General features: G+C 37.4%; 1 protein-coding gene across 5 annotated transcripts in view; it reads right to left on the reverse strand.

Moving 5' to 3' along the window:
• The window catches only part of GAB1 (GRB2 associated binding protein 1), a 98489-nt gene that overhangs the window by 14352 nt on the left and 71213 nt on the right, over positions 1–12924 (reverse strand). For 4 of the 5 annotated variants that reach the window (XM_035550688.2, XM_035550682.2, XM_035550702.2 and 1 more), the window contains exons 4-6: positions 8725–9329; positions 6691–6776; positions 6181–6484 (exon numbers count right to left, since the gene is read on the reverse strand). In XM_035550688.2, coding sequence (XP_035406581.1) covers positions 6181–6484; positions 6691–6776; positions 8725–9329 — 995 coding nt within the window. The remainder of the gene's footprint in view (positions 1–6180; positions 6485–6690; positions 6777–8724; positions 9330–12924) is intronic. The other variant, XM_035550694.2, reaches the window with a different exon arrangement.

Here is a 12924-nt window from a genome sequence, read left to right on the forward strand (position 1 = left end):
TAAATATTTAACAAGACAACTGTTCACTAGGCTATTTATAACTGAACTTCATTATTAATGAGGGTTCTTAATTTCCTTAACAAGTAACGATTTTGCTTGAAATTTTTAAAGGATCATACTGAATTACTGCAAGGGGTAATTATGACTGTCATCCAGAAGCATCACAGTGGGTCGTATGGTGGCCAGAATAGGGCAGATGCTTCCTGTCACATGTGGAAGTTCTGTGCATAACTCCCTCTTCAAAGCCGGCCTACACTTTTAAACGTACTTTGGAAAACAAAATTTATGAGGTTAATCTGTTTGGGAGATGCTCACAAATACTTACGGAAAAGACAGATTTTTATAAGCAGACCACTCGTGTGGTTTGATCACATAAATTATGTCATGTAACATCTTAAATGATAAAAAAACTCTAAGAAAACCAACCGGATTAAGTTAACTCAACAAGAAGCAGCAACATTTTTAAAACAGTCACAAGTACCAACTCTGAGAATTTTTTCCCCCTCTCGCTTTGTTTCTTTTAATGTGCAACTGGGTATTTTATTTGCATGAAGAGAAATGAGTACATCACTAACTCTCTCTAAATCCTAGTTTACTGTTTGCTGGGCTTAAAATTACCAGGGCCAGCAGCAGTTTCTTTTCAAGATAATCATGTGGACTGAGGTTGCAAGAAGCATCTCTACACAAAATTCTGATTTATTTTTGTTGAAAGACAAATCTTTTTTTTTGGGGGGGGAGAAAAAGGTGAAAAGGCACTACACTAGCTATTTGTTATTCTTGCCATCAGCAAAATAAGCTGTGAAATTCAATCCAAGACTAAGAATTAAAATCTTAAAAATCATCTTGAACGTAATTCAACTCTAATGACATTCAGATAAATATAACTGCCAGTGAAGACACAAGGAACAAAATCCAGTACAATGTTGTATCTAAGGAACAGGAAATCATGAGTTCTTGACCATTAGCAGTTTGCTTACTGATCCTGAATACATTGTTCCATCACAGCTCCCAACGACCGTGAACTGGTATCTGCACAAATTTGACTTCTTCTGTAAAGTGTTTTTTTTAAATACTATGGATCAACAACATTACACTCTAACCAAGTGAGTTCTAACTTTTGATTTTCATTCCATAGTGGGCCTGACTTGTTAATTAAGCAATATGCTCACAGTTCATATTTTTCTTTTTTAGAACCTTAAAAAAAATCCGCTTTTGTACAAAGGCACGCTACCCTTTCGAAAGTGGAACTTATCACATTACCCTAAGCAGAGCACCAAACTAAGACTCAGAAGGAGAAAATTCTGCTACAAATTCCATCACAAAATTGTTTGATTCAAGTTGGAAAAATTACAACTTGAAAAAATAATAACTTAAAAAAATTACAACTGGGGCTGTCATTACCATGCACACAGACACCCCATCTCATTCAAACACTGTCTCCGCTGAGCTAGGCGAGTTTTCACAGCAGCTGGAGTAGAGGCCCACTCCTCCTCCAGCCATCTCCTGACCAACAAAACCTAATTCAAAACCCCTACCCCTTGTGTTTTCGTCCATGTGCTTTCCCTTGATCTACAAATAAATACCACATTTGTATTGAAGATTAAGGTTGCCTGAACTCACAGACTTCTGTCAGGCCTTAAAACTTTCTCACAGACTGCCAGCACAGCCAACCAGCACCTCCCTGTTCAAGACATTTTGCTATACAGAATTGTTCCCTGTGGAGTGGCAAAATGTTTGTTATGGTCCTACAAGCTGTCAGCAGGCTGGGATCACAGGATCCTCATATCACAACCCTTTTTAGATATTTTGAAGAGCCCTAGGAAAGCACAAGGTGGAGCAGAAGAGAACCTGGCTGTTCTCTGCAGCCTTAGCTTTCCTTAGCTTGCCTCACTGCACTTGGGTACTTTTAATTCTACTGCTCCTTCTTTGATAAGCAGCATTTTGAAGAAGGAACATGTGAGTGCCCCAAAGTAAAATGCCAAAGCATCATTCTGCAGCAGAACCAGTCACAGAGCCTTTTAACAACTCAGAGAACATACCCAATTGCAAGAATGGATGCAACATTGATGCCAGTTGAAGCCTTTTGCTAGCAACAGTGCTTCCAATTTAGCATCATGACTACATGCAACCATAGCAAGCCAAAGAGCCAAAAAGCAGAAATACAAAATCAGTGCAGACAACATATTATAATAATATAATATTAAAAAACAGCACCCTGAAAAAACACACACTTTTAAGGAAAGATTTTTTTTTTTCATTCAGTTACAGATGACTACAGAAAAGCATCTGGCCAAATGCCCTCAATTTTGTCCCAAGTAATATATCACTTACCTTTTGGTATGCTTCTCTAAAGAAATAGTAAAATGCTTTGATTCCAGCTACTGGGGCCATAAACCAACACCATGTTTTGAAATTACTTTCAAGACTTCTAGAAAGTACTGGAAGCCCTCCCTACTTACAGAAGCAGCTGTGAGCCAGAAGAGTGAAACTACATAAAAGACTTGAGATTGCACCGCATTTTCTCTCCCGCCCCTCCAGCCCCCCATGCTCTAGAAAAAAGCCATTCTAGAAAACAGAGGAAAACGACACAGAGCATCTCATAGCACCATGCCCTCCTGCTCAGGCTACTCCTACTGGGAAGGCTGAAGAACTTCTGGCTTTCAAAAACTGAAGAAGTGCCCACACACCGTGCATGTAGCTTAGCGACTTTTAGAAATATGTTTTGCTGACATTTAGTTTATCAACGTCACTGATTTTCATAATTCATTCCTCAGTCACAAATGGGAAAATTTTAACAACTTCTCTAGAACTTTAGGTGCTTATATCAGAGCTGTGAAGACATACACATTCAGTCACTGCTGCTGATAGACAAATTGCCAGATCTTTGTTGCCTTAAACATGATTCTTCAAAGACAGCACCACAGAAGTGATCAAGCATGTATCGATCGTTACCATATCCATTTGCTACCATTGCCAAACTACAGTGTCTGTAAACTTACAAGTGTAGAATAGAGGAGATGCATAAGCACGTACATTTGACAATAAAAAGCAGTGCCTTCCTCATGTGCTAGTTTCACTGCATTATTTCTTTGTGACATTCAGTGCTAAAATTGCATTTGACAAACTTCCCTGGCCTGCAGAGAAACATGAAGCATTAGCTCTGGCTCAGTAAGCTAAAGGTGATGATATTTCTCAATATGCCTACAAAGAAGGAATAGCTACTTGTAGGCTGTGCAAAATACAAATTCTTCATTGGTTACAGACATTACTGCAAAAAGTACATCAGCTTCTTCAGACAGAGCACAATACAGCCCTCATACACCTGGAGGCCTTACAACCAATACACCAGATCTCAGTAAGGGCTGTAACATCATATCTAGAGAAGCAGTGGTGGTTTCCAACAAAAATTCTTGAACCAATCATATTAAAAAAATTAAAAAGGTCAATACCCTGAACTTAACTATTTTATGTACCATTTCATCCCTATGTCTACCTAGACATTAGTAAACATACTGGCCCACTTTTTACCTGTTATGCACTAATACGTGGCATAGCACCATTGCAAAACATTTATATGACCAGAAACAACCTTATAATAGAAGTTGCTACAAGAACTTGAAAGCTAAAACAGCAACATAGCAGGACATGAAGCATATACTTGCTTTCATTAGGTAAGGAGCCAACTAAAACAGAAGTTTTATCCTATTTTAGTTCAAAACTAACTGCAGTTTTATTTTCCCAAAAGTATTTCTGAAAGAAGTGATTTGCACATAGAGCAGCTACTAAAATAGGAATGTTACCATCCCAATGCATCATTGTATCTGCTCTTCACAACAATGGAAGTCTCAGTAGTACACTTGATAAAACTTGAGTGAGCCAGTGCATGTGTTACTAAGATAAAACCCTTGGTGATAAATCAGAATCATTATCATTCTTGGTAGCTCAAGATCTTCACAGAGTTGTGTTTTTTTTCAGACCCTAGGCATTCATTACAAAATATGTACTTTCATGGCTAGCCTTAAAGCGATGTTATCTTTTACACTACGTAAAATAATCATGTTCTTTTACAGTGATTCAGCTTCTAAAAGTCAGCAGGCAAAAATATGGCCAATAGAAGCTACACCGGGCACCTCTATACTCATTAAGAGATGTGTTAGTATATCTAAACATCTGTTCCCTGTTGTGGCTAGGTCTGTCTTAGCTGTAAAGCACTGGTGGACAGGAGCAAAGCAAAAGTCTTACACACCACTTTTAAAAGGTAAAACACTAACTTAGTTACAAGAAGAGAGATGCAAGAATAGCAACGCTTCCTCAGCAGACACCAATTTGACTGCTTGGCATCACCAACCAAGCTTTTCAACATAAAAATTAAGTAGTTTTGAAGGTCAAGCATTTTATCAGTAAAATACACAAACCGGCCAGTCAGGGAAAATATTTTCAAGCAGTTCAGTGTTTATTTCGAGAACATTTTCCAGTATCGTGTTTCAATCTGTTACTGTCCAGCATTTCTTAAAAATAAAACAGATCTACTGTCTGCTAACACTGAAACAATTAGGCACAAGAAGATTGCCAAGGTTTTGAAAAAGGACATATTTCATTTTCTGAACATGGACAGTCAGAATGACACGTGACACTTCCCATTTTACACTGAGATCATCTATATCATAATGATACTGTCCAATGCACTGATTTACAGGCTGTTTTCACTTAATGGAAAAAAATGTCCATATAAAGTTTTATTTGGTTAATATTTTGGATCATCTGATTATGACATTAATTTTTCTCCAAATTCAAACCAGCCACTCTAAATCTAAATACTTTTTCTTTTCCTAAACATAATTCTACAAAGACAACTTACTCACATACAAAGTAGTGCAGACATCTGACCTAAATTTCTTGAGTTCCCTCTTCTACAATTTAGGCATTTCTGATAGGCTGATAAAACATTTCAGATTGACTGGGAAGTCTAAACCATTTATCAGTGATTCTCTACACAAATAACTTCATCTGAACACATAGTATCTATTGGTTAATACCACCAGTCACCTAAATAATCCATATTTTAAGGCAAAGTAAACCCAGTGCACTATGTTTAAGAGTGGTTTTGTTTTGTTTTAAGGATAGCTTTGGTGGGGCATCTACAAGTTTATTTTTTTTTTTTCAGTTTTGTCATTGAAGTTGTTGCAGCACCCTCAAACTTTTAACGGTTCTCTCTCACACGTTCAGCTCTTCAAAATATTCCCACATAAAACCACTTATTTTTGATTTATGACTGTTTAATCTATCACAGTCTATAAAGGCAACGAAATTCAAAATCTAGGCTCGTATGCTTTCACTTACTGCAGTTTATACAAATAGCAATGCAAGCATGCCATGGAGCTTGTGCAATACAGCGAACATACCTTAACAATTGGCTGGAATTAGCAGTTTCCTTCTCCCATTTGGATCCCAAGGAAAACCTATATGGTAACCTCGTAGCCCACGTTAAACATCTTCCTGCGACTGCCCTGTGTGGCTGCTACCACTTAAGCACTAGGCAGCCCTAACATCAAGTGATTTTCCTTGCTTTTACAAACTGAAATGAAGGTTTAACATTATGTACTTACTGGTTAACACTTCCTTTAATCTATTTTTTCCTTCACTCAAACGCATTTGTAAGAATTATTCTATGACTACTACATACTTTAAATAGGGCTATAAAGCACACAATATATAAATCTTCCCTTATATAATTGCTAACAACGTTGACATCAAAAGCAAATACCTAAAATAGTTATTAATTTTTACATCATATAATGGAAATGTGTGCTGCTCCTGTACCAAGCGTTATTATGCCTATATATTTGTATTCTATATAGTTCCTTGTGTGCTCTCTTCATGGTAAGTTGGCTGTCCTCTCTGCGCAAGGACTAAACTCAAACTTCTGAGTGTTGGCAATTCTATGCTAATTTTTGATTAATAACTACAGAAATTCAATTAAAACCTATGCTTGTATTTGGTATTGTTACTGTAATGTTTTAACATCCTTAAGAAACAATCTAGAACTCTTTTATTGTATGGATACCTAATAGGATAAAAATTGTTGCAATATCTGAAAGAGATCATTTTCCACTGATCAGAAGTTGCAAGAGCTATTTTATTAGATGATAAGAGTAAACTTCTATTGGACATTTTCCTCACCTTTTCTGTCTGGTTTGAGGTTCCGATCCACTGGCGGTGGCTCACATTCTGCAACAGGCACTGACCGTCTGGGAGGGGTCTTTGGACTGGACCTGAAACCCATGTGAGCAGGAGGAGGGACTTGCTTTCCAAATAACGGAAAATCAAACGTGCCTGGTGTCATTGGTACATAATTTGTTTCCTGGATGGGTTCAGTGAAGCTGCTGGAATGCTGTCGTGGAGGAGAGTTGGGATTCATTGGGACATAATTTTCATCTAGTTCTTCACTTGAAACACTTCCCACTGTCAACATGCTTCTGTTTTTCTAGAATTAACATATATTTCCTTTAACAAAATAAGTTATGCAATCAGCTGTGAATCATATGAATCTCTTAACCTAATCTACTCAGATTAATATATTCTTTTGAAATTGAAAAAACACAAACACCGTACGGCTTGCCTTCTTACATGGGAACAAAAAGCATTCAAGCACTGTCACTGCCATCTCTCATAAGATCAAGTCATACTTACAAAGTGGTTATGGAAGCCCTCCAGTGAATTAGATCTGTCATTCGGAAACGTTCGTGGAATATCATAACAGTCTTGAGAACTAATTTCTAAAGAAACAAGAAGAGAAAGTGGCTATTTATCATCCCTGTTCCTGTCACTTGGCACCAGGCATCCAGAGCCTGTTATTTACTGTCTGCTTCTGAGACCGTGCAAACACAACTCCTGAAGTTGTGGCCAACAGATTTTTATCTATATACTTGAGATGACTGTATTCATAAACAAACTTAGCACTTACCAGTCAACTTGAAAATGTTATAGTGATGTTTTCCATGGCAGGAAAAGCAACAGTAATTTTTCCTTTTAAAGAACCAGCTAATTCTTCCTTTCAAATAGACAGGCATTAAGAATTTAACGTAAGAGCGGCTTTTGAGATACAGGGCCCTCATGAGAAACCTATTCTAAAATAAATGAACAAACAGATGTAATTTAAGGTCTAGAGAGAATTTTTCTGACTGAATACTTTTTCTGACCCTTGGAAAGTGCTGATTCAACACAATTTAATCCAGTGCAATAACAGGTAAATTCCTCTCATGTATCCCCTGCCCCCCACCCCCTCAGTTCCCCTGTTAGGATCTCCAGGGTTTTTCAGTTTGAATGAACATCTACAGAAACAAAGATGTCATGCTTTTCAGGGTCCTGGCTCTTGACAGCCCACATTAAGAAGAAGAGGAGGATTTTTTTATTATTTTTTTTTTTTTTTAGAAAAAAAGATTTTTACTTGGAAGGAAAAATAAACACTTCTACTATTGAGTGTCAAATTAAAAGAACATTTTCAGGAAGGCTACTTTTCCTGAAGCTAATAATCTCAGCTTCAGTAATCTCAGTTTTAAAGCAAAATTATTTATCGTCTTCCATTTTGCTCATTTAAAGCAAAGTAGAGCAGGAGTCCACCAATACCACTGCACCTAGCCTAAAAAAAAGAATGACAAATTGAATAATATCTGAGTGCCTGTACAACCATGCCCCTTCTGTATATTGCCTCCTGCAAAAGCCTTGTGCCTGTCTCCTTCCCCATTTCTGCCTCCCATCCCATAGGTAGTACAACTCAATTCTTTAAAATCCCCTCAAACATTAGCATCAGCTCTAACCATTTGACAATTTCTTTAAAAATAACAGCTTTAGGCCCACTTGTCTCAAGAACCTGAAAGAAATCAAAATCTTATCCCAAGAGTTGTTAATACAACTGCAACTGCTCTCTGTAACACCAAGTTCTCTGAGAACACAAGAATGGGAACAAACAAACAGGCAGAAAAACAAGATACACCAAAGTCTTTAAGTAAAAGTAGCTCCACCAGATTTACTAGTACCCAAAAATATACCCAGCTGCTGAAGGAAAAAACAATAACACAAATGCATTAGCAAGTCTGAAATGCCAACATTTAAGTGTCTATAAGGAACGATTTCAATTTTGCTTTAAAATGTCAGTATGCATATCCACCACAAGGAGAGAAAAAGCTTTGCGGCACCAATAAACAGATCAGGGTTGATCTCAAAGCTCTGGATGCACACCAAGTCCTACTGAACTTAGTGAAACACTTTCAGCTTCTGCAAATTTGGACCACTACACGCTAACCTTACCTTGGCTGTTCTGATGGACAGATAGCAGCAGTTTTGAACTCAGCTATATGACCTTATTAACAAAAAAAATTATGAATTCTTCACTGCTGTTTTCTAAAAACTAATAACACCGTGAAGATGTCTAGGACTTCCAATATTTTTAGCTAAGGCTGAACACCACAGTGCAATATACAGCATGTATCAATGTTCTGTGCTTTGCTATTTTGACAGTTTCCTTGAATAATCTTCTTTCTCTGCTTTCTTACATGTTTTAAGCCTCACTATCATAAAGTGCTTTGTAAGATGTCATACACTTGCTTTTCAAGGACAAAACAAACCCCCATATTGTTCAACCCATTCATACCACATGTTTCTTCACAAGATTAGTATCGTTTAACACAAAATCTGGAAATGCAAAGTAAAGCATGGAATACTAACCTTTACGAAAGATATTCAAATCTACAGTTGAAATGGTATTACTGCGTGAAGGTGGCATTCCTGCTGTAGGGATGCAATAACTACTATCAGTATCTGAAGCAGTACGAGTAATGCTACATGTTTCCACAGGAGATCGATCTGCAGCGTGGTGAGGTTTTGGTGGCCGAGGTGGAGGAATATCTGGAATAGTCTCTAGTTTTGATGTCTGAGACATTGTTCCTTCCGGAAAAGTTCGTGGAATCTGGTAAGTACCTCCAGGTGTGGGGGGAATGTCATAACTTATGGAGATGTGTCTCAACTGTGCATCTAACAAAGATGTTGCTGATGGCGTGTTGAAAACGTGCTGCTCTCCTTCTGCATCAGTCCCAGTTGGAGATGCTGCCTTCGGTAGAACATCCTGTGAATAACTCCTAGGCAGGTTATAAAGGCTGGAATCTGCCAATGCCAGTCCAGTACGAGAAGGAGGAGAGTCATAGACACCTTGCTGCTGAAAAAAGCCATTCACAGCGTGCTTGCTCACTGATGGAGCAGGATTTTTGTGGGAGGGCACATTATCATTGCAGTCTGTTTCAGAAGAGCTGGATTTTGCAGAGTCAGCATGAGATCTACACAGGAGATGAAGAGATTAAAACATTGATGAACATACAAAGAAAACAAACATTACACACAATAAAGACAACATATAAACAACTGAAAAGTGTAGCAGCCTCTTCCAACTTTTTCAAACTGAGATGCAGGAACCTAACTATTAAACAAACAGTAGTATTTAAGCAGAATCCTAAGTGATTACATGTATACAAACCCATGCACGTGAAACAGGTAACAACACAAGTGTGCAGCTTTAGTAGCAGCTCAACAAATTGATGTTTCATAAAGCAAGTGATTTCCAGAAAGATACCAAGCCAAACTAAAGCAGAGTTTGTTTAGGGGTTGAAGGATTTTTATTTTAACCCATCCTGTGAACTAGCAGCACTTTGATGTGCTTAAGGTGAAAATGCACTCAATCCTTGGGTTCACAATACTTGCCAGTTCTAACCAGCATGAAAAAAACGATCGAATATGACTGCTTGCAATGCCCTAAAGTTTGTGCCTCAAGTTATGTACTGACCATATAACGCTGATTCAAAATACATAAATCAGGAAAGGAAGAAAGAAAAACTGAAATAAGAGGAAGACAGACTGCTCTTTGGGGCAACAAATCCATACAATGTGTGCAACAGAGTGTTTTGTCTTGAACACAAAGCAGTGCTGTTAGGTAAAACTGCATAGTGGTTTGCCTTTGATTTCTTAGCAACTTCGATCTTCAATGAGAATTGCACTCATTAATACTGGTACTAACCAACATGGAATGCCAAAACCTGCGATTTCTTTTTTTCTGGTGGGAGGAGGAGGTGGGACGGTATGTAAGCCTCCCCAGTTACATTGCTCCACATAGCAGAGAAATTCCAAGTCTTATTCCTTGCTTAAATCCATGTCAAGACAACAGCAAAAATACAGAGGTGAAGTTAATGCAGTCCATACAGTTTATTTTACCTTAACTCCCTTTTTAATTACCACAGGACTATATGATTGTGCTTGTGTATACATACGTATGTAAATATTTCAGCATGTGTATGCATCAAGGAATAGCTGCTATACTACTCATATTACTACTCATATTAAGCAACTGGACCACGCAGTTTGCAAAGCTTCTGAGGAACAAAATACAGAAGTCAACAGTATGAGTACCACCAGAAGCATTTTTTCCCTTAAAAGACTCTCATCCTAGAAATTCTAAAAGTGACCAGAACTAGAACTTAACATTCAAATTTCAAATTGTCAGTAAGATCACATTTTTATTTATTTATTTTTTTAACTTAAGGGACAGCTGGATTTATCTCACAGGGTTCTACTAACCTGAGGAGAAAGGAATCCAAGTTTAACTATTCACTTACGTTTCCTCTGCAGTCATTGGATAAACGGATTTCGTGTGAAACAACCCATACTTCTTTAATATCTACTCCAAAATGATGAAACACTCTTAAAGTGCCTCTCTCCACCAGCTATCATGGGAACTGATGCGATTAGCTTAGAGTGGACATTTGCAGTCAAAAAAAAGGCCAGTCATCTAGCACATCTTTTTTACTGTATTTAATAGCAGAGATGCTATCTTCCATCAGCCTGAATAGCCTATGAGATGTTTTCTCTGGCTTTAATTATGACATTTATTTCTATTAGCTTGGTTTTTGCACTTTTTATTTCTTTATTTTTTAATATACTAATTTTGCTCTGGTTACTATTTTTAATGTAGTTTAAGTTCTCGCTCAATGGTCAGAATTAGTTTCTGTCTCTGAACATTAATCTGCATTTAGTTTAATAGGAATTCCCCCAAAAATGTTCCCATTAAGTATTTACCCTTGGCAAAACCAAGGAAGTGAATCTTATATTCCTTACATTGCCAACTATCAAAAACATGCATCTCTTCTTTGCTAACAGTTTACTTGCTTTGCCTCAGAGCTTCAAAAGTTGAGTAATGAACCACTGGAAATTTAACACCACTGCAAAAAAATACAGCACATAGAACTGAAGGACGTACATAAGGTTACAGAGCGCTTTACAAATTGTGAACATAGTGAGTAGTAACACTCTGTGCTTCGCCTCTGATGCAGTCCTTGCTCTCTATTTTAAGGATTAATTCAAAAGCTCCTCACTTTCAAGACACTCTTCTAGTTCTGTGGTATTCATCTGGGCCAAACTCACAGCAAAATTCACATGCATTGTACTTGAGCAAATACAGGATGGATTATGATCTGTATTTTATATGTTACAAAAATAAAGTGGGCAGTCTAGAGAAGCTGGACATTGACAATTAATTGTAGAACCAGAATTTTAATTCTAGTTGACCATGATATATTTTTATACGAAAGAATTCCCAAAACTACAGAAATCACATAAATACTACCATATATCTTACAAAAGGAGTACAGAAGTGCACTTAATCAAAAAAAGGGTTGACTCAATCTTATTTTTCAATTATTGGCTTGTACGTGTACTGGGATCACTTCCACCCATTTAGCCATGCACCAGAACTCAAACAACCTATAAAACATTTGCACACACAAAAGCAGAGCACATGTCCTTAAAAATCTTATCAGTTCTAGGCACTACGGTGGTTTTACAGACATGAAGACATATTATAATGATGCCAAGTTATATTTGATTCTAAATAAGCACAACATGCAGGGGTATATATCCAAAGCTCAAGATGCAACTACAGCACATGTACGATGCCATCGCTTAAGCATTACCCATCGTGTGGAAGCAACATTTAGGAGTTCTTCCGGGTGTCCGTAAATGCTGCTGCTTCTTTCTTGACCAAAAGCAGTAGTGAGAACATAAGACTTTCAAAAACCGACACAAAGCAGCCAGACCAGTCAATTGCTTAGCTGATGGCAGCAGTACACATTGCTCATTACAAGAGGGCTTTTCTGATTTACTTCAGATTTTGAAATGAAATCTTTTGGAATCAAATTCCTAGTCTATTGAAATAGTTTTCAAAATATGAATGTGTTGCAACCAATCTGATTTTGCAAGAGCAAAAATTTGAAGACAGTCTGAGAAAGCAGTTTATGCCAAAATGAAGATGGAATTCAGCCTTTGAGGTTCAAATAGATTTCACAAGTCAGTATTAACTACTGACCATGACAAGAAGAACATATACCATTTTGAAAATCTAACTCTATATTTGATTCATGTTAGCTCAAGGAAAGTTAGATTAGGACCACAGATCCACGACAGATTTTATTTTAATAACTTCTGATACAGGATGCTTGATGACTTCTGCTATGTTTTCAACAACACCAAAAAAATCATCAGTTGAGTTAAACACTCCACTAACTTTTGGTTAATCAGGTAAGTATTAAGGTTTCTTTGCACTTCAGATTAAAATAAAAGGCAAAATCTGATATAACAACAAAAACTACTAACCCTCTTTATAAGCAGAGGATAACTAATGAACTCAGTGTTTGCAGATGTGTGCATCGCATCTGCGGATTACGCTAAGTGGCCAAACTATTCCTTACTCAGTACTAAGAAGAGAGAATTGTGTAGCCAGCTGGCCCACAAGGACTGTGCATTAAGACTCACAGAGCAGAGGTGGGATATTGGGGGCAAAACAAGCAAGTCCATTGCCATGTACTAAAAACTAATTGTTGACAGAGA

Source organism: Cygnus atratus, chromosome 4 (genome assembly GCF_013377495.2).
Source record: "Cygnus atratus isolate AKBS03 ecotype Queensland, Australia chromosome 4, CAtr_DNAZoo_HiC_assembly, whole genome shotgun sequence".
Taxonomy (NCBI): Eukaryota; Metazoa; Chordata; class Aves; order Anseriformes; family Anatidae; genus Cygnus; species Cygnus atratus.